This window comes from Rhinoraja longicauda, chromosome 3 (genome assembly GCF_053455715.1).
Source record: "Rhinoraja longicauda isolate Sanriku21f chromosome 3, sRhiLon1.1, whole genome shotgun sequence".
In the NCBI taxonomy this organism is placed as follows: Eukaryota; Metazoa; Chordata; class Chondrichthyes; order Rajiformes; family Arhynchobatidae; genus Rhinoraja; species Rhinoraja longicauda.
In genome coordinates this window covers 49,434,280-49,461,140 of record NC_135955.1, presented here as the reverse complement: position 1 = coordinate 49,461,140, position 26,861 = coordinate 49,434,280, and the positions used below count along the sequence as shown (strand labels likewise).

Below are 26,861 nucleotides of genomic sequence, written 5' to 3'. Positions count from 1 at the left end.
GAAAAGTTATGAATTACTCTTTTGATTTGTGCTACTTTAATAAAGACCAATTAATCAAGAAACAGCGTTTGGAAGATTTGTTTTTGTGCCGTGTGTGCGTAAGCTATACCTCCATTCCATCCCCGAGCAGAAATGGCTATCAAGGTTGGACTTTGAGAAGAAGAAATTGCATTACAATACTCTTGACGCAATTCTTGACACTGCACTGATTTAGTTTAAATCATTCATTAATCAGTGCAGTTCTGACATTTAATCTATTAATTTACTGAGATCAAATACACCTTTCACAAAACCAATGGTGATAATGCTGAATATTACTCCTGTTTTCACAGCAAAACCTGGACCTGAGGCTTGGGAATCTTTTACCCTACGGTGTTGTATTTCCAAACCCCATTGGCCAATCTCTCTACAATCATTGTAACATGAATGAAATGCTCCCTGTCAAATCATTTTACCTACTTACATTAGGACTATTCAGAGCAAAAATTTAATACCGGAAGATTTAGTCAACTTTTTCCAACCTAGATTTAAGGGCAGGGGTAGATTTGCTGCCTTACAGCACCTGGGACCCAGATTCATTCCTGACAACGGGTGCTGTCTGTATGGAGTTTGTATGTTCTCCCAGTGACCTGCGTGGGTTTTCTCTGGGATTTCGTACAGGTTTGAAAGTTGATTGGTTTTGGTAAAAATTGTAAATAGTCCCTTGTGTGTGTAAGATAGCATTAGGGTGTGGGGATCGTGGTTGGCGCAGACTCGGTGGGCCAAAGGGCCTGTTTCCGCGCTGCATCTCGAAATTAAAGCAAAACTAATAATGTTTGATATTTTTCTTGTGTTACATATCCAATATGGATGAACTGGGATCTTAAACAACAGTCAAAAGAATTCTGCTTGTTTTCCAACCAATGCCCAATCAATCTTGCAATTTCTAGTTTGATGGGCTCTTTGTTCACAGTTTCTTCCAAGTGTTGGAAGGGTAGTGACAAGACTTTTGCCCCTAAACTTTAAAATGATCACTTTTTTGAAGTAGTAATATTGCACCAGGGAAACTTTGATCTTAAACAGCACATCAGTTGTAAGAATGAAATGTTGTGAATTCTAATATTGAATAGTTTTCGCATCAACTGAATCTCAAGAGCTTTGAGCTAACAAGGATTATTTTCATAAGGCACACAGCTTGTGTTCACTTTACCGCAGGCTCCTTGCTCAGTAGAATCGGCAGCATTAAATAACATTACTGACCGCTGCTGGTATTATTGTCATTTTGCTCTTTGACTCAACGTCATGCGGCTGAAAGAGGAACAATATCATGCGAGGCTGAGCTTATTGACTCAGCTGACAGGAATGGAAGGTCTATTGAGAAACACTGAATTTATTTGAATTATTTAATCTATAGAGGCTTGCATTATAAGCTCTAAAATTTACAATCGTTATCTTTTGCATAAACTGAGAAACAAACATCATACAAGCATTTCAGCACAAAAGCTTTCAATCTAGGCAAGATGCAAACCCCTCTGCAACTGGATCATTGACTTCCATACAATATTAGCAGTAAAGAATAGGCAACAAAACATCCTCCACATCTCAACACCAGTGCCCTGAAAGGCTGCATTCTCAAATCTTTACTATACTCCCTCTACATTCATGATTGTGCAGCCAAATTCTCTCCTAACTCCAAGAAGGTTTCCAGATGATATCACCGTAGTGAGCTAATAATGATTTTGAACTAAGAAAGGTACAGCACAGCAACAGGCCCTTCAGAAAACAATGTCTGTGCCAAACGTAATGCTAAAATAAACTAATCACATCTGCCTTCACATGATCCATACTCTCTTCATTCCCAGCATATCCATTAACCTATCTAAATGCCTCTTAAATGCCATCAGTGTATTTTCCTGTAGCCATTCTCCTGGCAGCTTATTCCAGGAACCCACCACCCACTGTGTAAAAGCACATCTCCTTTGGACGAATTTGAAAATGAATGGGTGACGTTGCAGGTTGAGACCCTTCTTCAGATTGAGGGTCAGGGGAGGGTTCTTCCCGACTGTTATTAGACTCTTGAAAGAATCTCTCATATGCTAGCTAAGGATAAATTTCCAATCACCTTTTAAAAATCTGTAGCTGTCATGCTATATTCTGTTCTCTGGTTTATTTTCTCTTTTGCACTACCTGATATACTCATGCATGGTAATGATTTGCGTAGATAGCACACAAAACATTATTTTTTCTTCACTGTATTTCAGTACATGACAATAATAAACCAAGATGCCACAATAAGTAATTTCCATTTCATGCCTGATCTTTGCAACCAAAGAAAGACAGATCACTGATAATCATTTCATAGAATTCATCATGGCCAGCTGTGAAATCATGAGGCTGAGATGTAAATGGACATACTTGGAGGTTTAATACTCTATTCTACAGTTTTCAATTGTTGACACCATTGTAATTTGATAAATTATAACTTGTGAGCAAGTTTTTCTTAGAATTCTCCAGGCTAAAACTTTATCAGTTCGAAGACAACACAGTTACAAGTTATCAATTTTCCACTGTATAAATAATGGTAATTGCCAACATGAACTCAAATTCAAAAGAATGATTTCTAATTCAGTCTGTCTGTGCAAGGATTTGAAATTAATCAAATATTATTATGAGGGGAAAGAAGCAATTTAAATTATTCTTCCTTATGCTTCTATTGTTTCTGTTGGAAAATGCATTAAAGACCCCATGAGTATACCACCCAAATCCATTGTGATGCTGAAGAAAGGTCTCGACCCAAAACGTCACCCATTCCTTCTCTCCAGAGATGCTGCCGGTCCCGCTGAATTACTCCAGCATTTTGTATCTACTTTCGATTTGAACCAGCATCTGCAGTTGTTTTCTATCCATTGTGATGCTACTGTTGTGGAATAGACTTCATTATTTCTTGTCCAAACCGTGTAAGGCAGATGATGTATTCTGAGTAGGAAGGAACTGAAAATGCTGGTTTAAACCAAAGTTAGACACTAAAACTAGTACTCATAATAGTAAACGTACTAATTTCACTGTTATCCTGGTGAGTTTCATTGACTGCACCTTGTTTTTACCTAATCCACAGCTAACAATGGCCTTTTTCCTTTATCATCGTTACTTTTTTGTATATCTTTCATTCATTTGTTTTATATCTTTCTAACACCGTCTATATCTCTCATTTCCCTTTCCCAACTCTCAGTCTGAAGAAGGGTCTTGACCCGAAACATCACCTAGTCCCTTTCTCCAGAGATGTTGTCTGACTCGCCGAGTTACTCCAGCTTTTTATGTCGATCTTTGATGTATTCTGAGGCTCATTGAGGGAGTGGGTTGTTTAAAAACCCAAATATTAATTGTAAACTGCTTTCCAGGAAATGTCACATTAATTGTCATTCCGCTGACTGGTTAGCACTCAACAAAAGCCCTTCATTGTACCTCGGTACACATGCCAATAAACTAAACTAAACTAATGGGAACTTCAACCGCCCATAAGCATGAGATATAATGAGACTTATGGCAGTCATGTAAAAGTGCTGGAGGAAGACAAACCAACATACTCTCCATAAAATACTCCAAATCCATTGGCAGGACCAGCAAACCAATGTCAGCATTCTTTTCAAGCCAATATCTACAGCACCAACGCGACCAGTTCCATTTGGTGGATATCATCATTCACATGCCTGACTTCAGACTCCCAAAACCAGCACAACCCCAAACTCCATCGCAGCAAGAGATTTTCAGGGGGACAGAGAAAACACTTCAAGGAAATTCTCAGTGAAAAATGTAATATCCTCACTGATTCATGGGAATCCATTACTAATTGTTACCTAATGTGAAAAAGTAACATCCAGGAAAGTCACTTGTGCCTCAAGTCTTTTACAGGGGCACATGATGGGCCATGTACAAAATAATAATGCCCATCCCGCTAAGTTACTCCAGCACTTTGTGTCTATCTTCAGTGTAAATCAGCATCTGCAGTTCCTTCCTATACAATACAAACTACCTTCTTGCCCCAACTGCTGCCACCTGTGGGAGAGCCAGCAGATCCCACCCACGATTCCTCAACCACCTCGAAGAACTTAGTACCGAAACATAAGCAAGCATTGCTCCACCCAAGGGACTCTCCATGGAAGAGGAGAAGTGATTGCCTACAGCAGAACAGTCATTAACCAGCGGATGTAGATTTAAGGCCTTTGGTAAAAAGAGACAGACTTGACAGGAGCAGAATGGATTTACACAATGAGGTATGATCGGTAATGGTGTCCAGATGACCTGAACAAACTCAACAGTAACTAAGAAGTCAGATATAAACACAAAGTGCTTGAGTAACTCAGCGCGTCAGTGGGCATTTTGGAGAACATGGAAAGGCAGCATTTCAGGTCGGGACCCTTCTTCTGGCACAAAACCTTCAACTTTCAAAAGTGAAATCGATAAACACTTGGAGAAAAGAAAACTGCCTGATAATAGAGTAGGATACAGGTCTCTCTGCATTTCTCTGCCAAAGAGTTGGATGCAGACTGTGAACTGAATGATCTCCATCTGTGACTGAATGAATTAAATGCAAGTCAAGCTAAAGGATAAAAATGTAAATTGATAAAAATGACAATTCAGTTTACAATTCTTTCATCATTTACGAATCCATTCAACCCCAACAAAAGCTAGCTTGTCAAATGGTAAATGTTCTGTGCTAGTGCCTTCCCTTTGCGGCACGGTAGCGCAGCGGTAGAGTTGCTGCTTTACAGCGAATGCAGCGCCGGAGACTCAGGTTCGATCCTGACTACGGGTGCTGCACTGTAAGGAGTTTGTACGTTCTCCCCGTGACCTGCGTGGGTTTTCTCCGAGATCTTCGGTTTCCTCCCACACTCCAAAGACGTACAGGTATTGTAGGTTAATTGGCTGGGTAAATGTAAAAATTGTCCCTAGTGCGTGTAGGATAGTGTTAATGTACGGGGATCGCTGGGCGGCACGGACTTGGTGGGCCAAAAAGGCCTGTTTCCGGCTGTATATATATGATATGATATGATATATGATATGCTCCCTCCATCTCTACTAACGGTAGGTGGCAGATCAAGAAAACTGCTCGTCTGCTGTTCCTGCATCAGATAATGGGAAATTCACAAGAACATTTCAGTAACAACTCTCTCTCTCTCTTGTATTCATTCTTCTAGGAAAAACTCATGCAGGAGCAGAAACTGCTCTGCTGTCACAGGGGTAGGATCTGAACAGCCATACATTAAAAAAAGAGACTTTCATTTATGTCACCAAGTCCCAAGGCACATGCCTGCCGGCGATGCACGTTGAAGCTCGGTCGTTATCAGAATCACTGAAGCCAATTTGCATCCTGCAAACTCCCCAAAGCAGCTGTGTGAACGCTATCAAAAATATGTTTTTAGAAATGCTGAATGAAATACAAGTAATGACCAGGGTGCCAGGGATGACTGTACTTTTCCTGTTTGAAGCAGTGATCCAAGTTTTTTCACATCCATCTCATTCAAAGCTTCACATCACATCCAAAAATCTGCATCTTTCAAACTGCCACATTACCTCAGTTGCAGCGTCAGCTAAATTTCTGGAGTGGAACTTGAAGAAAGAGTTTTTTTTATCTCAGGGTAGCGTCAGCTAAATTTCTGGAGTGGAACTTGAAGAAAGTGGGGTTTTTTTAAATCTCAGGGCACCTACTGCAAATGAACCATGGCTGAGGGTAGACATTCATCCTTGGGTAGGAAAAAACTGCAGGTGCCGGTTTATAGCAAAGATAGAAACAAAATGCTGGAGTAACTCAACAGGTCAGGCAGCATCTCTGGAGAAAAGGAATAGGTGATGTTTCGGGTCGGGACCCTTCTTCATCCTTGGGTACTTGTGCCCTGCACCTGAAGAGTGCAGCTGCACTCGACTCCACATCAAAAATACAACTCTATCTGTCTTTAATGGAATCACTGCTACAAATACATTGGCAAAGCAAGCAATCACAAATTGATTATTCATACTAATATAATTGGATAAGGGTCCCGACCCAAAACGTCTCTCCACAGATACTGTGTAAAGGAAGGAACTGCAGATTCTAGACACAAAATGCTGGAGCAACTCAGCGGGTCAGGCTGCATCTCTGGAGAAAAGGAATAGGTGGCATTTTGGGTTGAAACCCTTCTTCAGATTCGATACAGAAGATAGGCACAAAATGCTGGGGTAATGCTGGGGTATCCGGTGATAGATACAAAATGCTGGAGAGTCTGAAGAAGGAACAAAATAGTCACCTATTCCTTTTCTCCAGAGATGCTACCTGACCTGCTGAGTTACTCCATAATTGTGTCTTTCTCCAGATACTGCCTGACTCAGAGTTACTCCAGCGCTCTGTGTTTTGGTGGGGAAAGGCAAATGGAAATCAATCTGAAAAATACGTGAGGCAACAAATATAGGGAGAACAAACAACAAACAAATTAAATGCAGGAAATAAATAAATAGAGCGATACTCAGATGGTTGTCGGCAGTTCCCTGAAGATAGCAGGTCAGATAGATAAGGAAGTCTTGGTATGGTACACAGGAGCAGAACTATTATGCTGAAACCGTAAAATACTTCTTTATCCACAGCTCGAGTAAAGGGAGTAATTTTGGTCACCACCAGGTGAGGCACGCGATAACACCAGATGAAACAAAGATAAGACTTATGATGATGTTGCCAGGGCTATGAAGTCTTGGATGCGAGGAAAGATTGGGTTGATTTCTACAAAGTCTGAAGATAGATTAAATGAAAGTATATAAAATTCTGAGTAATCACTTTGGAAGTAAGAATAGAAAGGCAGATTATTATCTGAATGGTGTCAAGTTAGGAAGAGGGGATGTTCAACGAGATCTGGGTGTCCTAGTGCATCAGTCACTGAAAGGAAGTATGCAGGTACAGCAGGCAGTGAAGAAAGACAATGGAATGTTGGCCTTCATAACAAGAGGAGTTGAGTATAGGAGCAAAGAGGTCCTTCTACAGTTGTACCGGGCCCTGGTGAGACCGCACCTGGAGTACTGTGTGCAGTTTTGGTCTCCAAATTTGAGGAAGGATATTCTTGCTATTGAGGGCGTGCAGCGTAGGTTCACTAGGTTAATTCCCGGAATGGCGGGACTGTCGTATGTTGAAAGGCTGGAGCAATTAGGCTTGTATACACTGGAATTTAGAAGGATGAGGGGGGATCTTATTGAAACATATAAGATAATTAGGGGATTGGACACATTAGAGGCAGGAAACATGTTCCCAATGTTGGGGGAGTCCAGAACAAGGGGCCACAGTTTAAGAATAAGGGGTAGGCCATTTAGAACGGAGATGAGGAAGAACTTTTTCAGTCAGAGAGTGGTGAAGGTGTGGAATTCTCTGCCTCAGAAGGCAGTGGAGGCCAGTTCGTTGGATGCTTTCAAGAGAGAGCTGGATAGAGCTCTTAAGGATAGCGGAGTGAGGGGGTATGGGGAGAAGGCAGGAACGGGGTACTGATTGAGAGTGATCAGCCATGATCGCATTGAATGGCGGTGCTGGCTCGAAGGGCTGAATGGCCTACTCCTTTGTCTATTGTCTATTGTCTAATCAATTTGGGCGGCACAGTGGCGCAGTGATAGAGTTAGAAACCTAGAAACATAGAAAATAGGTGCAGGAGTAGGCCATTCGGCCCTTCGAGCCTGCATCGCCATTCAATATGATCATGGCTGATCATCCAGCTCAGTAACCTGTACCTGCCTTCTCTCCATACCCCCTGATCCCTTTAGCCACAAGGGCCACATCTAACTCCCTCTTAAATATAGCCAATGAACTGGCCTCAACTACCTTCTGTGGCAGAGAATTCCACAGACTCACCACTCTCTGTGTGAAGAAATGTTTTCTCATCTCGGTCCTAAAAGACTTCCCCCTTATCCTTAAGCTGTGACCCCTGGTTCTGGACTTCCCCAACATCGGGAACAATCTTCCGTCATCTAGCCTCTCCAACCCCTTAAGAATTGTATATGTTTCTATAAGATCCCCACTCAGTCTTCTAAATTCCAGCGAGTATAAGCCTAGTCTATCCAGCCTTTCTTCATATGAAAGTCCCGCCATCCCAGGGATCAATCTGGTGAACCTTCGCTGTACTCCCTCTAAGGCTAGAATGTCTTTCCTCAGATTAGGACCAAAACTGTACAATACTCCAGGTGCGGTCTCACCAAGGCCCTGTTACAACTGCAGAAGAACCTCCCTGCTCCTATACTCAAATCCTCTTGCTATGAATGCTAACATACCATTCACTTTCTTCACTGCCTGCTGCACCTGCATGCTTGCTTTCAATGACTGGTGCACCATGACACCCAGGTCACGTTGCATCTCCCCTTTTCCTAATTGGCCACCATTCAAGTAATACGCTGCTTTCCTGTTCTTGCCGCCAAAGTGGATAACCTCACATTTATCCACATTATATTGCATCTGCCATGCATTTGCCCACTCGCCTATCTATCCAAGTCACTCTGCAGCCTCCTAGCATCTACAATGCAAGAGACCCGGATTTTATTCTTACTACAGGTGCTGACTAGAGGGAGTTTGTATGTTCTCCCGGTGCTCCGGTTTCCTCCCACATTCCAAAGACGTGCAGGTTTGTAGGTTAATTGGCTTCTGTAAATTATCCTTTGTGTGTAAGATAGACTTAGTGTATGGGTGATCATTGGTCAGCGCCTACTTGGTGGGCTGAAGGGCCTGTTTGCACACTGTATCTCTAAACTAAACCAAACCAAACTAAATAAAGTAGGATTCTGTGTTTTACTTAGCAAAGAAATCAATAATGATGGAGTAAAGATTTAATTAAGATTAAAAAATGGAAGTTATGGAAACATTATTTCATTTCCAAACAATGCAATCCATTGCCTGAGAGGGCGGTAGAGGTCAATATCACATTTACAAAAATACTCGTCAAGACCTTGAAGCATCATCGCCTGTGAGACATAAACCTAGAGCTGGAGAGTGGACAGTTCTTTCCTGGCTGACAGACAGGGTTGTCCATCCGAGCTCCTTGCCACACGTTCCTATGATTCTATGAAATTGAATACAGAGAAAATCGTGAGCCGTGGCTCTGTAATTTCCTAAGATGTTTTCCTGGAAGCACTCCGCCCTGTTGCAATAATGGGTAGTGGAATCCCCTCTGATATTATAAGTGCAGTATTAGTTTCCTTGGGTTCGTTCGCAAATCAAAAATACTTGCAGCCGCTTTATGAATACATTCCAATCCAGGAGTAATCAAAGATCGAGTAATTATGACAAGATCGAATTGTCATACTTTTATGCACAAAGCAGCTGAAATTAGCTCACAAATCAGTTGCAGAATAGAAAGGGATTTGCATCATAGTTCTGACCTTTTTGTGTGCCAAGTTCCATCAGAATCTGCGTCGGCGAAGCATGCAGCTTCAGAGTTTGGCACCTTTCACAGGTAATGACCCCGCAAAGGCCCACTGCTCATTTCAACAACAGATAAAATGCTGCTTACATTTTTTTTTAATGGTTTGCTGGTAAACAAACAAATGAAGTTAAAGTGGCTAATACTAAACTATGGAGTGAAAAATGCCGGGAGTTTCTATTTTTGATGTTGAACCAATGTTGGCTACAAGGCTAGACCTAGATTCTTTTAAAGTTGACATCTGGATTTCATTTTAAACTTAGTATTAACTCCTATTGTATTTGCAGCTCCCTTAGAAACCAGTTCTACTTCCTAGAAGATTATATTGAATGCAAAATCCTTCTTCATTTTCACTGCTCTGCTTTCTGCTTGCACATAAAAATATCCAATAACAGTTTGAGCACAACATAATTTCTGGGGAGCAACTGAATACAAAGTCAAATTGTAATACTATGACAATTATCACTGACTGCTTCCTAGAATGCAATTTGTAATTCCCCAGAGACTCAAGTAATTCCTAACCACATGCTGCTCGTCTTTGACCAAAGCCAGGATCAATGATATTTTGCTACTCAGATTTGTATATTGTATATTGGTTTATTATTAAAAACATTGTTTGCATACTATCCAGGCAAATCATGTAATGAATGAGTATATCAGGTGGAACAAAAGAGAAAATGAACAGAGTGCAAAATATAGTGCTAGAGCGAGGGAAAATGCTAATTAAAAAATAGTGCAAGTGTTGCATTCAGGTAGATTGGAAGATCAGAATTCATCTTAAACATATGAGCAACCCATTCATGAGTCTGATAACAGCTGAGAAGCTGCCCTTGAATCTGATGGTATATGCTTTCAAGCTTTTGTATCTTCAGCCTGACAGGAGAAGGGAGGAGATATTTACCACATTGTGAGTGGTCCTTGATTATGTTGACTGCTTTCCTGAGGCAGAGTGACATTTAGATTGAATCGATGTGGGGTGGAGGAGTGTGCCTTAAAACCAGGAAGATCGGGATACATCCGAAGCCTATGGGCGATTCCTTCATGAGTTTGACAGCAATGCAGAAGAAGCTGTCCTTGAATCTGGTGTACGTGGCTTCGATCTTTTGTACCTTCTGCCCAAGGGAGAGGGGAGAAGAGGGAATGGCCAGAGTACATCTGGTCTTTGATTACATTGGCTGCTTTTTCAAGGCAGCAAGAAGTGTAGATGCAGTCAACGGTGGGAGGCTGGTTTGCGTGATGGACTGGGCTGCATTCACAACTCCCTGAAATGTCTTGTGGTCTTGGGCACAGCACTTGCTGTAGCAAACAGTGATGCATCCGAATAGGATGCTTTCTATGGTGCATCTGCAGAAATTGCTAAGAGTCATGCCAAATTCCATTAGGCTTCTGAGGATACATAAAACATAAAAGTTAAATGACGAGGGAAAGGTTTGGGGAGGTGCAAAGATTGGGGAGTCAAGTCACCTAGGTGATTTTCTTTTAGACTGCCGGCGACTGTCAAAGTCGTAGCAGATCGCCAAAATTTTCTTTTACCCGACGACAATGACCACGACAATGCCGAGTCAGGTCGAGATTACACCGACATCGGAAACATTGCGAAATTCCCAAGCTGTCAATGTTTCTCCGGTGTCCTAATTTTCACTGAAATCACTGACAAGTCGGTAAGTACTTGAGAGTTTTGAACTATCACATCTTGTATGGGTTACTTAAAAACCAAGCTTCACTGTAACAAGGCATAAACTGGATTTATTTCCAGTTTACTAATAGCTGTCTTAAAAAAAAAAAGATTAAAAGTGGTTGTGAATTTTTGTGAAAAGTGTGTGGGCATTCTTTGAAAATGTACGGGAGGTGTATATCTGGTTTCTGGGTTGCATATCTAGGTTGGGAGCTCACTTTAAATGTAATGGCTGATGGCCATAAACATCGTGAAAATTCCCACGCTTACCTGACCGTCAAACTGTCGCCTCCAATCTACCTGTCAAATGTCTTGATGGTAAATAAATTGGTTAAACACAAGCATTTTATGGTATTTTGAAATGACTTTATTTATTTTAATATTATGTGCTTCTAAATGCATCTAAGAGAACCTATCAAACCTGGGGACAGCATGCGACAGCGACCGCAATAAGCAACAATACCTGGCGACAAGCCAGCCGAGAAATTTCACTCCGGATGATTTCTCAGCGATGCTGAGATCCACTACGATTTTCCGAAGATTCCTCACGATCATGCCCGCGACACCCCGGCGAACTGTTGGCGAAAGCCTAGTTACCGGCAGTCGCCATAAAATCGGCAAAGTGGGCAGGCCCTTCAGTCTCAGTCTACCCCACGACAGAAGGGGAGGAGTTGTACCATTACAAAAATCTAAAGGTGGGAACTTTGTAATTTGAGGAAATCTCCCATTTTCCAAATTCTCTCCATTACCGACAAGGTATACTTGAGAAATATAATGGGACAATCGCCTCTTGCCAGGATATATGTGGGTACTATAACATTCAATAATCAAAACAGTCACACTATCAATCTCCTTACACATTCAATCCCTTTCATGATTTGTGAATGCACCGCAGCAGGTCACTAAACTACTTTCACCTCCCATACCCATGACAAAAACAGCAGCTTGAGGACATCACTACCTCCAAACTTCCTTCTGAATCAATCAGTATCCCAGCATGGGATCAGCAGGAAAAAGATTTGACTCAGAGTAAGATCAAATGGGAATTCACGATTGTCCATTCTGTGTACCTGTTTTAGGATGACTTTTGCTCCAATTTAATATTGGTGGTTTCAGCTCATCATTTGTCACAGGAAGACTCAGTCCAATGCGGGGAATTAAGTGATTCAGATTAGAATTTGCAGCTCCCTGTAAAATTAGCTTGTTCCTTTCATTGCGTTAATGTTATTTGGTGCTCTGACGTGAGCTCGTTCAGCTTGTATATTAAATCACACATGCATGTGTATTTTGTATTTGTGCTTTGATATTAATACTGAATCAATATTATTGCTTTTGATATCTGCTTTTCTCAGATAGGTGTAAAGCATAATAAATGCTTTGAATTTAATATGAATTTAATATAAACAGAACAACATTTACAATTATTCTCAAAATGTGATATGAACAAGACGTTAATTTTCACTCTAATTTTTAAAGATAATAAAACTTTTAAATATATTTTTCGAATATAGAAGTTGGGACGTAATGTTAAAATTGTACAAGGCATTGGTGAGGCCGAATCTGGAGTATGGTGTGCAGTTCTGGTCGCCAAATTATAGGAAGGATGTCAACAAAATAGAGAGAGTACAGAGGAGATTTACTAGAATGTTGCCTGAGTTTCAGCACTTAAGCTACAGAGAGAGATTGAACAGGTTGGGTCTTTATTCTTTGGAGCGCAGAAGGTTAAGCGGGGACTTGATAGAGGTTTTTAAAATTTTAAGAGGGACGGACAGAGTTGACGTGGGTAAGCTTTTCCCTTTGAGAGTGGGGAAGATTCAAACAAGGGGACATAACTTCAGAATTAAGGGACAAAAGTTTAGGGGTAACATGAGGGGTAACTTTTTTACTCAGAGGGTGGTGGCTGTATGGAATGAGCTTCCGGTGGAAGTGGTGGAGGCAGGCTCGATTTTATTATTTAAGAGTAAATTAGATAGGTATATGGATGGGAAGGGATTGGAGGGTTATGGTCTGAGAGCAGGTTGATGGGACTCGGTCGGAGAAAGTGTTCGGCATGGACTAGAAGGGCCAAACTGGGCTGTTTCCGTGCTGTAATTGTTATATGGTTATATGGTTAAAGTAACAAGAATAGGTCTTGCAGCCCATCAAGGGTGATTTGCCATTAAATAAGATCTTGCCTGCTCCAATTATTGGTCTCAATTCACTTTCTTGGTGATCCCCTTCACCCTCGATTCCTCTGTAGTCAAAATATCTCAGGCTAGAATATAGTTAATGATTCTAAATCGGAAAATACTTTAACTTTGCGTCTTTTACGCATGGTAGGGAAATCAAAAACACAAGCACATATGTTTAAGGTGAGAGGAGCAAGGTTCAATAGGAACATGAGGCGCTAATTTTTCACTCAGAGAATGGACGGTATATGAAAGGAGCTGCCAGATGGGTAGTTGAGGCACATACCATAACAGCAGTTAAAAGATATTTGAACAAGTACATGGAAAGGAAAGGTTTTGAGGGATATGGGCCAAACTTGAACAAATGTGTCTGGCTTAATGGGGCATCTTGGTCAGCATGGATGAGATGAGCCAAAGAGCCCGTTTCCATGCTGTAAGACACTAGGACTCTATTAATCTTTTTCTAGTCCTGTACGACTGGTTATATATTTCCAATATTTTCTGTTAATTAGTCTCAAAGGATAAAGAAACCAGTAGCTGAGTTAATCCAGACTTGAATGCAAAGCAGGTTAAGGCATTTGTAATCATTCCAGAGCCTGATTTGACAAATGTTGGTGCATATTCATCTGACATTTTGATGATAATTCATGACAGGTTACAAGCTTCCTTAATGAGACTTAGTGATTTAAATTATGGGATTTTCAAATGTATTACTAAAGCACATTACAAAAAAAAATCCTAAGAGACCATCATGTAGGAAACCACAAACTTGCAGGCAATTTCCCTCCAACTCAAAAATGCAGCCATTTACTAATTATAATTCAACAATTATAATTAACAGTCCTGAAACTAAAGGTTTCATACTTCATAACCATTGCTTCTTTGATCTTTATCTGACAAACCTATACATTGTCAACAATCTATTTGTGTGCAATCAAAGTTCAGCATCATTTGAGGTTTGTTGTACAGTATACAGACACTCCCCGACTTATGTGAGGGTTACGTAAACCCTTATGCAAGTCAGATTTTACTCGTCAGATTCACCTTAAAACTTGGTGCTGATCTGCACCAGTGAGCCCTTCTTCCCCAGATGCAGCAATGTACAGGTTGACACGGCTGTTTTTGCGTCTCATGTTGTAGCCCCTGGCTGACAGAGCTTTCTTCAGGCCGCCACCACCGACAGGACACGCTCAGTCACCGTGGGACTCTCTCCCCTCCAACCAGCTGCTGCTTCTTCCTGCTGGCCATCATTTTGTCCGCTCCCCTTCCAACGCCTCCTCCTCCTTCTCCCGTCGCTTTGTCCACTCCACCACTCCCCCTCTACTGCCGCCTCCTCCTCCTCCTCCTCCTTCTCCCCTGCGGTTGTCAATACCTTCCACCATCTTCCATAAATTGAAATCAAGTTAACTATCATGTACTCTGGGGACCCAAGGAACTGCAAATGCTGGAATACTGCGCAAAATACAAAAGTGCTGGAGAAACTCAGTGGGTCAGGCAGCATCTGTGGAGGGAATGGACAGGTGACGTTTCAGTCTTCAACGTGGAGTAGGGACCCGACCTGGAATGTTGCCTGTCCATTCCTTCCCAGTTTATTGTCACGTGAACCGAGGTACAGTGAAAAGCTTAGTTGCATACTAACCAGTCAGCAGAAAGACAATACATGATTACAATCGAGCCATCCACAGTCCACAGATACATGATAAATGGAATAGCGTGTATAAAGTTGAGTCCAGTAAAGTTCGATCAAAGATATTCAAAGGGTCTCCAATGAGGTAGATAGTAGTTCAGGACAGCTCTCAAGTTGTTGGTAGGATGTCTGACTGTGTGTTTTTATCATGTACTTCTATTTGTAATCAAAATCTTCAGGTTTAGATGATGTGGGCTACTTACAAAGCTCACAAGAGAAAAGTGTTGCACTCAACCATGCACCAGCATTACTTCCACAGACTATTTTGCTGACTGTGACTCCTCACTTGTACTCAGCAGTGAGGCGTGCATTGGTTGAGAGCCTAAATGCATTGTATCTGCAAAGCTAAACTTACGGCAAGGTAATTCTGAATGATGAATAACAGGGCCTTCTTTGGTGACAAGGCTTACTGCTGCCAGATGAGTAGGTCCAGAACAAGTCCCACCCACTAAATAGCTGCAGAACCTTTGACAAATGGCAAAGCCCCCTGAGATTTAAAAGCATACAACAACTTTTAAAACAATTAAACAATCAAAAATGTCTCAAAATGATTACAATGTTTAAAAATATGTAAGAAAATTAAATAACTTAAAAAATACTTCTGTGGGTGTGTGTTAGTTTCTTATTTGATGACGGATTCTTGCCAGTAAGTCTGGCAGGACATACCATCACCACATGGGAGCCAATTGTTTTTTCCAAGTTTAATCCAAGGTTGCAATTTAAGGAACGCTCACTTAATATAAAGCAATACTTCTGCTTTTCTGACTACAAAATCCAGACTGAATACTGTGAATATTCATGGACTGACGCCAATTTCCATTCATCCCTCCCAATCTGGTACAGGTCAGGCAGAGTACACCTTAAGTGTGCTGTACAAAGTTCTAAAAATCAGTGCATTACTAGTCACAAAATGAAGTTCTATACTTTGGTGCTGATCTGCAACCTAAACTGGAGGTGAAAATACAGCCACAGATGAGTTTGAGAGACAAGTTGGTGTCAAAGGATATCGCATATCTTCGTAACTGCTGTTCAGAGGCTGCAAGCAAAACTCTTCCCTCTTCACCCTGTGCTTTTATTGTTAATGTGACGAGCAGAAGCTCGCAGAGGGTCACGGCCTGCAGGGGAATCTGCCGAGTCGGTCCCACACAGCCGAGCGCAAGACAGCAAGACCCGAGCGCAGCCTGCAGGGGTAGACCGCACAGCCGGCCCGCAGTTCATATGGCCCAGCAGAGGCCTGGAAGGGGGAGCTCCCCGAGCCGGCCCCTGCCTGTTCACCCGAAGACCAGAGACCAGGAGGATGGAGCTGGCGACAATGACAGATGCGACCAGCAAAGAGCAAGGCCAGTAGGAGAGAAGGAACTGGGGTCTGACATACCGCACCCTCAAGGTCGGCTGTGGGAGACGCATCCGGGGAACAAATGTGGATGGGCAAGGCAAGGACATAGGTTTGCTGGTTGGTCCACACATCCAAGGAAACGCAATGGCTGGAGGCCCGCAAAAACCTGGAACGGCTCGCCGCTCATAACAACTAGATCAACTTTCAATCATCTTTGAAAATGATACCAAAACATGGCACCGCTTGCATTTGGGATCAGTACCCTAATTCTGTACAGTTTGCAAATCAGGGATGTGCTTCGGAATGGCAATGCTGAACTGGACCATTTGTAAAATAATTTTACTCCCAGTAATAGCACCATTGAACCATTGGTGCTAGCTCTTTCAGAGAGGCCTTTGTACGTTGTCTGGTATGTCTGGAAGAGGATGAAACAGGCTGTGGCCCTTCATTTTTATTTTGGAGACACAAGAGACTACAATTGCAGATGCATGGTCTCAATCTGAAAAATCAACAATTCCTTTCTCCCACCACAAATGCCTCTTGACCCACTAAGTTCCTCCAGCAGTCTATTATTCACTCCTTTTTATCCTGACTGTTTTTCATGCGCACCTGGATCGTCTCTCTGCAGATCGGAGGATAACTTGGGTAAATGTGAAGGGGACAGTGATATAGCCTTATAGGTGCATTCCCTTTTTCCTTGGATCTGTGGCTGTGATCTGTATGTTTCTCAGGAGAGTACAGTCCTTTCCCTCAATCTACGTGTGACAAATTACTCACCTTCACATTGACTGAAGTGCTTTTGATTTGTTTGCATTTGTCAAACCTGTATTCTGCAACTGCAGAACAGATGTAGGGAGTAAGTTTTCTGTGAAGGTCCTGATTTTCTGAGGATTTTCATATGCAACTTCTACTCTGAAAGTTCAAAACCATGAAGCAGCTTTCTGAAACTGACATACAACAGCTACCTCAGTACAGAAAACAAGCTCACTCCTATCCTCATCAACAGTGCTGCTGTAGAGATGGTCGACGGCTTCAAGTTCCTGGGCATCCATTCACCATCAAACTGATCTGGTTCCTTTCAGACTAATGCGGTGATCAAGACGTCTGAGAACTCTCCAGGTTTCCTTAAACTTCCCCAGATTCATTATAAAAAGTATTCTGATGGGATGCACCTCAGCCTAATGTGGCAACTGCTCTGCTGATGACTCGTAACTACCTTCCATCCAGACCACCTCCACGGTGCATTGTATCAGAAACACAAGAAATATTGTAAAGGATGCCTGCCACCCTGGACACTCCATTTTCTCTCTTCTACTTTCCAGGAGAAGATATAGGAGCTTGAAACCCTGGATGTCCAAACTTAAGAACAGGTTCTTCCCAATTGCTATCAGCTCCCTAAATCAATCACCTCTTTCACTTAGGGCGGCACAGTGGCGTAGAGGTAGAGTTGCTGCCTTACAGCGCCAAAGTCCCAGGCTCAATCATGACCATGGGTGCTGTCTGTACGGAGCTTGTACATTCTGTGACCAAGTGGCTTCCCTCCCGCTGCTCCAGTGTTCTCCCACATCCCAGAGACGTGCAGGGTCGGAGGTTAATTGACTTCTGTAAATTGTCCCTAGTGTGTAGGATTGAATTAGTGTATAATAATAATAATAATGCATTTTATTTATATAGCGCTTTTCATATACTCAAAGACGCTTTACAGAGATTTTGAGAACATAGGGAAATGAATAAATAGATAAATAAGTAAATAAATAAATGAACAGAGAAAGGAGACAGAAGGTGAGGTGAACTTCAGTGGTTGAAGGCAGTACTGAACAGGTGAGACTTCAGCGATGTTTTGAATGTGGTGAGTGTGGAGGAGTCTAACGGTTTGGGGTAGTGAGTTCCATAGGTTACCAATGTATGGGTTATCATTAGTTGGGCTCGGTGGGCCGAAGGGCCTGTTTCCACACTGTAACTCTAACACTCTAACACTAATAAACTAAAACTAAACCACATTCCCGGAAGTGCTCCACAGACTCTTACTTTTAACTTTACCTCATAGTTTTTGTGTTATTGTTCTTTAGTATGTTTTATGGTACTTTAGATTGCACTACAATCGTTACACTCTTGTGCGGTTTTGTATTTGTCATGCTGTTTATTGTTGGATCTGTCATTAACATGTATATTGGTGATGCTATGAGCTTCATGCGAACAAGGAACTTCATTGCACCTGGTGTGTATCACAAAAAACTAATTCAGATCTAAAAGAGGTTTAATTCTGCCAGTAGATTTATATCATGGATTGTTAACAATATAAGACTGACAAAGATTGTCAGATAGTTTCAAACTAACAACATTAGTTGTCTTGTTGTCATTGTGTGAATGTACAAATTGCCTTTTAGACATTATTATAGTTCTACGAGGACTATATCTGTAATGTTGCAATAAAATCTCCATCATGTCCAATTTCAATCATCTGTTTCTGTAATTAGTGTCTGGGTGCCTATAGGACAAAGCTTGGCATGTTGTGCTGTCTCATTCTACTGACTGCTCACAGCAAACCTTATCTCACAATAGCAGAAATACTTTCATAGCAAAATTAATTGTTTATTTCATCCGATGGATGGGGTATTATAGTAACACACTCAAAAATCCAAAATTTCTACCAATCTCCATAGCACACTTTGTTAGAGGTGGGAATGAAAGACACATTGGAGTCTATTTGAAATGATAAAAAATTAAAATAAACAACAAATTTAGGTGTTAAATAATGAACAGAAAATGTATCAGTATCATGCATCAGTGCACAGCGGTAAAGATGTTGCCTTACAACGCTAGAGACCCAGTTTCAATCCTGACTATGGGTGCTGTCAGTATGGAGTTTGCATTTTTCCCTATAACTGCATGGGTTTTCCCTGGGTGCTCCGGTTTCCACCCACATTCCAAATATGAGAGTAATCGGTCTCTGTGAATTGTCCCCAATGTGTAGGATAGAATCAGTGGTCAGCGTGAACTTGGTGGGCCGAAGGGCCATATATGCTGTTTCTCTACAACTAAAAACTAATCTGAATTATTAAATGCTTACTTCTACACAGATTGTCTTTACGTCACATTTTCAACTTTCTTTTCTGATTTACAGCAATTTTATTTCTGTACATGTATATGTTTGTAGTGGTTTGAAAAAAATTAGCATATTCCAGGCACTCGCTACCCATTGTGTAAAAAACTTGCCCGCACATCTCCTCTGAACTTTGCCCCTCTTACAAATCTATTTGGCTATAATCTTTGACATTTCCATCCTGGGAAATGGGATGATTTTTAAATGTCTTCCCATGATATCAGTTAATATGCTTCTCAGAACAATGGGGAGAATAATATTAATTACAAAAAATTGGGATTCAGGGGAAGGTTAAAGCCAGAACATTTTTCACATGGCAATGAGTACAGGAGAAAATAAGGAGGCCCTTGATCCCTTCATAATCAAACATCAAATACTCTCTGAAGAAAACCATTATGGAATAAAACCAGAAATTTCTGGAATTGCTCAGCACATCAGGCAGCATCTTTGGGAGCAGGTGCTGGGTTTCAGATCAGTGACCATTTGTCAGAATTGAAGACAATTAGAGATGCAACAAGTTGCAAGAGGTAGAGAAAGGAAGGAATGAGCAATGGAGAAAAGAGAGGTAAAACCATAAATGCTCTCTCACTATCCAAGCTTACTAGCACTCAAGACCCACATCCACAAAATATCAACTTACTTTGCATCTAGAACAGAGGCCTGAATAAATCAGCATGTTTTGAATTAGTGAGACAAGCACTTGATTTACAACCCTGCTGCACATCAGGACAAGCGTGAATTTAGTGTCATAATTTTCTAAATCATAAATTCTCCCTCATTTTGTCTGTAATTAAAAGAAAAACTCAGAATCTAAATTTTAAATAATATCAGCTGTGACATATCCTACAATATTTACATGAGGAACAATATGTCGGTAAGAAATATTTTGTTATGTTTTAGTTAACAATTTCAAAATATTGACATCAATAAAAATAATATGTGGGTTTTAAATTATGGTGTTCTCTTTCTGGTCTCCTTAATCTTCATCCTTCGACCAATATAATTAAGAAAGAGAATTTGTCATGTATCTCATTATGGAATCTTGCTAAGTGCTAACTGACTGGGCTTTTTTTTCAGCCAAGATGAAAGAGTGCCATGGGTTATAGGGTGAATGCAGGAAAATGTGGTTGAGAGGTAAAGATATATTAACCATGATTGTCTAGCGGAGAAATACTTGATGGGCCGAATGGCCTAATTCTGCTCCTGGAACTTATGAATGTTCATGTCCTAAGTGTTTCTGAAGCATCCAGGCATCTTTGAAGAGCTTTGGAACATATTTTATAAATCAAGATACTTTAGAAGGGTGGCACAGTGGTAGAGTTGCTATCTTATACCGCCAGAGACCCGGGTTTAATCCTAACTATGGGTACTGTCTGTATGGAGTTTGTACGTTCACCCTGTGACTTCATGGGTTTTCTCTGGGTGCTCAGGTTTCCTCCCACATTCCAAAGATGTGCAGGTTGGTTGGCTAATTGGCTTCTGGAAATTGTCTCTAGTATGTCGGATAGAACTAGTGTATGGGGGATCATTGGTTTTCGGCCTCAGTGGGCCAAAGGGCCTGTTTCCATGCTGTATCTCTAAACTGAAACTAAAAAAATGCAAAGTTATTCTTTCAGTATCATTCAAAAAGCAAATGTGTCCACTGCAAATATAATTTAGAAATCATTTTCTTCCATTGAAATCATTTTACTACGTGGTTAAAAGATCAAATATTTTATGGGCATACATGCTACAAGATCACAGACTACGTCAGAAACTCCAGGAAACTCTATAATGACGGGAAATATTTGCTTATTTTAATACCTTTCCTTTATGACTTTGAAACTGATCTGAAGTTGGGGATAGTTAATGCAGAACCAGCTATTAAAAGTTGCAAAAAAAGGTATACGGACATTCTGCTGTCTAGCCTTAACAACAACCAAGTCCCCTAGTCAGCTTATTAAAAGTGTAAAAATACCACCGTAACTCTCCGTACTCGAGATACTCTCTTACACTTTACAACCTTCCAGTCATTTTCTTTAAGCATTCATACATTGTAAGCAAAAAAAGTAATGTTCTGTTATTCAACTGTTAAATCAACAAAGTACCCTTAAACATTAATGCATATGAACGCCATATTTGAACTAGCACCTGTTACATCAAGATTGCAATTATTTTGTGTCCTTCATTGCCAATTCCACTGGAGTTGCCAGAGTCTGTAGATGCACACCCAATTTTCGAGGAGATGAACCCACATGTATATATTTTCTTTAGACTTTAGAGATACAGCATGGAAACAGGCCCTTTGGCCCACCATGTATGCATGGACCACAATCATCCAGACACTAGTTCTATCCTAAGACTATTAGAACACGAAGGACAATTTACAAAGCCAATTAACATACAGACCAGCACGTCTTTGGAATGGGGGAAGTAACCAGAGAACCCAGAGAAAATCCTCATGGTCACAGAGAGAGCATGCACACTCAATACAGGCTGGTCAGGATCAAACCCAGGTCTCTGGCACTTTAAGGCAGCAACTCTACCAATACGCCACTGTGTCACCCTTCAGCTTTCAGAGGTTGCATAGTGCCTGAAAATATTTTCTCCCCTATGATAATGTGTTTTTTCCTTTGAGCCCTTGAAAGTATTATGAATACTTGCTTTAATTTTATATGTATTTATAGTCATAGAGTTATTCAGCATGGAAACAGGCGCTTCTGCCCACTGAGTCTGTGCTGACAATCGAGCACTTTTAAACTAATCCTACACTAACCCCATTTTAGTCTCCTCACATTCCCCACCAACCCTTAGCACTTACCTACACACCACATGGCCAACCAACCTATGATGTGGAGGGACATTGGAGTACTCAAGGAAGTCCACATGGCCACAGGAAGAACACGCAAGCTCCATGCAGGCAGCACCCAAGGGAAGAATTGAACCCACATCATTAAACCTGCGAGTCAATGGCTCTATTAGCTGCGCTACTAATGAAGTTTTAAAATGATGATAGCTGTTCCAAGTTCTAAGTGGCTGACCTGTGATTCTGTGGACATACATTACACTCTACTTCAACTGATGCATGGTCTGACAAGGGGCAGGTGGTGTCCCACCAATTGCAGTAGCACATGAGCAGATGAGTTAAGAATACACAAACATAATGTTATCCTGCGCTTGTGGTCATCATCCTCTGCTGTGCCAAAAACACGGGCTACACCTATAAGCAAACTTACTTGCTTCTTCAATACAGTCTAACGGGATGGAAAATTACATCATTCGTAAAGGTGACTGCCAAAGGCTCATTATAAACTATCACAATCCATTTAATGAAAGGCAGCCCGGTGCCAAAATACTGAAAGGTTCAAAGTAAGTAACTCTGCTCCTCATTGTTCTCTGCAGGTATTCTCCAAATCCAAGTATTTTGTGCCAACAGCAAAGCCAAACGCTGCAAACATCTGATTAAACAACAAAATGGCCTGGTGAAAGGGTTGTAATTTGGTGAAGTCTATTCAGTCTGTTGGAATCTAAAGATTATAGTCTTTAACAAGCCTGTCAGCAGCTTAAAACAAGATTTTAAAGTTTCAATATTTAAGGGTACCTAGGGAAAGATTCAAGCTTCTTCAAGCACCTCCAAGAAGTTCAACATTTTAACACTGTAGTCAGCAGAGAGCACACATTTCTCTCACCAAATGTCACATTTTAAAATATGAACTACCCGACTTACTTTGAATTGGATAAGACATCAGCAGAGCTTTGTTTCACGATAACTACTGCATGAGGGTATCAGATTTTGTCCTCCAATGCCATCAGAAAGCAGAGATAAGACAATTGTCTTGAAACTTGCTCAGTAATAGAAGGAATGATGGCAATGGAGTTTTGTTTAACTGGATAATCGATTCAGATACCCCAGCTAAAGAACATGTGTGGTGATGATATCGCACAAGCTGACAGAGGAAGTGGTAGAGGGAGGGAGAATTACAGAGTTTAAAGGCATTTGGACAGGAGGTTTGGAACACTTTCAGCCACCATGCAACATTTGAGTGGTGAAGATGTTCCACTGGAGCTCATCTGCCCCACAAGAACATTCGGTGCGCTCCTCCTGACCCTGTCAACCTCACTGGAATTGGCATTGACGGACATAAAACCATTTGAACAATCCATGACCTTATAACGTTATGCACTCACATCTAACCAAGGCCGCTGGAGAATTAGGGCCTATTAATCTACCAGATTCTAAGGGGAGTAAGAGGCACCCATGGCTGACAAGGGAAGTCAAGGACAGCATAAAAATAAAAGGGAAGTATAATAACGTAGCAAAGAAGAGTGGGAAGCCAGAGGATTGGGACTCTTTTAAAGAGCAACAGAAGATAACTAAAAAGGCAATACGGGGAGAAAAGATGAGGTACGAGGGTAAACTAGCCAATAATATAAAGGAGGATAGTAAAAGCTTTTTTAGGTATGTAAAGAGGAAAAAAATAGATGAGGAAAAACTTTTTCAGTCAGAGAGTTGTGAATCTGTGGAATTCTCTGCCTCAGAGGGCAGTGGAGGCCAATTCTCTGAATACATTCAAGAGAGAGCTACATAGAGCTCTTAAGGGTAGCGGAGTCAGGGGGTATGGGGAGAAAGCAGGAACGGGGTACTGATTGAGAATGATCAGCCATGATCACATTGAATGGCGGTGCTGGCTCGAAGGGCCGAATGGCCTACTCCTGCACCTATTGTCTATTGTCTATTGTTAGAAAATTATCTGGTTCAATAATGCGCTGCAGGGAGGTAAATTTGCCACCAATCTGCATTCTGGCCAAAATGACTTTAGACCAGCAACACTGAAATGTCTGTAAATAAGAAATTAGCTAATATTGAGAAACTAGTAATGTGCTACAAATGTTGATCTTGCCATGAATGTATGAAGAAACTAAAGAAAACATCTCCTCCTTTGGCAACTTCCACAGTTGAGTAAATTCACCACAATTCTCTGCTCCGAGAACACAAGTAGATTTTTACAATATTAAAGGAATCAAGGGATGATAATGTGGTTAGGGCAACAAAGTGGCGCTGAGGTCATAGAGTCTTACAGCATGGAAACAGGCCTTTCGGCCCAACTTGCCCATACCGGCCAACATGTCTCATCTACACTAGCACTACCTGCCTGCGTTTGGCCCATATCCCTCTAAACTTGTCCAATCCATGTACCTGTCTAAATGTTTCTTAAACATTGCAATAGGACCTGCCTCCCACCCTTTCCCACTCCTACCACCCATTGCGTGAAAAAGTTACCCCTCAGGTTTCTATTAAATCTTTCCCCCCTCACCTTAAACCTATGTCCTCTGGTTCTCGATTCCACTACTCTGGGCAAGTGGTAAAATGTCAGGCTCTGGTGGCAAAATACAGTGACTGCAGTCTCAGTCTCTCAAAGCAACACAGAGCCAAAAGAAAAACTGCAATTGCAGGAAATCTGAAATAAAAACAGAATGTTAGAAAAACACAACAGGTCAGGCAGCATCTGTGGAAGAGAGAAACTAAGTGAATGTTTCAGAGTTGTGATCTTTCATCAGAACTCAAAAAAGTTGCAGAGTAGGTGGATTTTTCTCTACTCCATCACACACATTGCATTTTATTTTATCTCCACCCCTCCTTTTTCTCTGCAACTTAAAACACGCGTTTTCTATCTTTTCCCAGTTCTGATGAAAGGTCATGTACATGAAACATTAACTGTTTCTCTACCCACAGATGCTCCCTGACCGGCTGAATATTCCCAGCATTTTCTGTTTTTAGATCAAACACGAGTTTACTGCCAGGAGAATTAACCTATCACCTTCACTTTACCTAATCATTAGATGTGGCCTCACGTCAAATGGGTGAATGCACATTTGCAGCCCATTTTACATCGTTCCCCATTATGAAGTCAAAGGAAATAAAAATCAGTTGATATGTAGACTGGTTTGCAAAATGTCAACATCTGCTTAACACCATCATGTAAAGTGGCCCCAGAGCAGAAGCGTCCACGTCGCAGGGCTGGAAACTGGAAGTGTCCCGAGCTAATTCTGCTACCACCGTCATCTATTGTACAAGTGATGGCTCCCACTGATTGTTGCCGGAAGCTTGCGCCCTTCTGAGGACGGACTCTGACAGTGATGTAACATTTGAAACATAGATGATGGACATGAAAGAAGATCATGTAAAGCCAAAATCTATCACAGTAATCCAATTTTTCTTTCACTGCACTATAAATGAAAGCAGCAAGCCACAATTTTATTAAGAAAGTGCTTATTATGCTGCCCAATGCAACTTCTAAACTGCATTCAAAGCAACATAACTGACTACCAATATGTAAATATCATTTATTACACTTGTTCCACATAGCAATGCAAGTCAAATGCACATGGATGGTTATTTCACAAATTAACAATTAAGATATGAGCCAACAAAATGCGATGTGAAGAAACTTATATTTGCTGAAATATTCCTAATTTGTGGAACAAACTAGACATTCTTTTCTCCAAGCTCTAACACAACAATTCATATTTCTAATTAGAAAACAAATCCACAGTGCAGACTATGATATTTGCTCCTAACAATGTGGCCTTCTCTACATTGCAACAACCAAATGCAAATTGGACTCTCTTCAAAGATCTTTTGTTCTTTGTAACTTTAATTCTCCAACTCTGACCTTTGTGTTTTAGACCTCCTGTACTGTTGAAGTGTAAGTTGACCTTTCAACCAAGCACATGGCAGCTTGGTTGAAAGGTCTCTGTATATTTCTCTGTGTTATACAAATTAGAACATCAGACAGCATTTTTCATCAAAAAGAATTGTGGATGCACACATGTAAAGCACATGGATAATATGTATAAGATGTCCATTGAATCAATTAAAATGACATTGCCAATTAAATCACCCAGCTTTTATAGATAATTCTGTCCAAGTCGATTTTATTTGTTCAAGGGCATAATAAATGTCCTGTTACCTGTCAAATGCTTACATGTAACTTTAGGACGTGCATATTTCTCCAACAATAATTCTAAATCTGAATAATGTTACATATGGCAAAGTGCCAAGCAATTATGGGAAAAGATTTCCTCTAAGCACCAGATGTGGCTGACTTGTGCTTTTGAAACAGAGTTACAATTTGGATATCCCTCACATACAGCAGGATTCATCTTCCTGTGTACCTGTCTATTGCAATATTAACAACAGGAATTTTATAAGCACAAAGTTCAAAGCTGAAACTGGACCATGGACATTTGTCAAACTACGTGCAATGAATACATGGCCTGGTAGTGCTTTCACATCACTTCCGAAATTCAGTTCCATTCATGTCAATGGAGTCCTTTTTTAGCAGTGGGTTACAGTGAACATCGGCATTCAACGCATGAAACAAAAACTAATTTCTAAATGTCTTAAATTTTTATGCATTGACATATTTACACTTACCAACAGTGTCACAAGGCTCATCCTTTTGCACACAGAAATCCTTTCTGAAAAGAAAATGAAAGTAATAATATAATAATAGA

At 41.0% G+C, this 26,861-nt stretch overlaps 1 protein-coding gene across 1 annotated transcript in view; it reads right to left on the bottom strand.

Moving 5' to 3' along the window:
- The window catches only part of LOC144592394 (A disintegrin and metalloproteinase with thrombospondin motifs 19-like), a 308,520-nt gene that overhangs the window by 244,907 nt on the left and 36,752 nt on the right, over positions 1 to 26,861 (bottom strand). Inside the window, exon 7 of the mRNA XM_078396960.1 lies at positions 26,782 to 26,825. Within this exon, the coding sequence (XP_078253086.1) occupies positions 26,782 to 26,825 (44 nt within the window). The remainder of the gene's footprint in view (positions 1 to 26,781; positions 26,826 to 26,861) is intronic.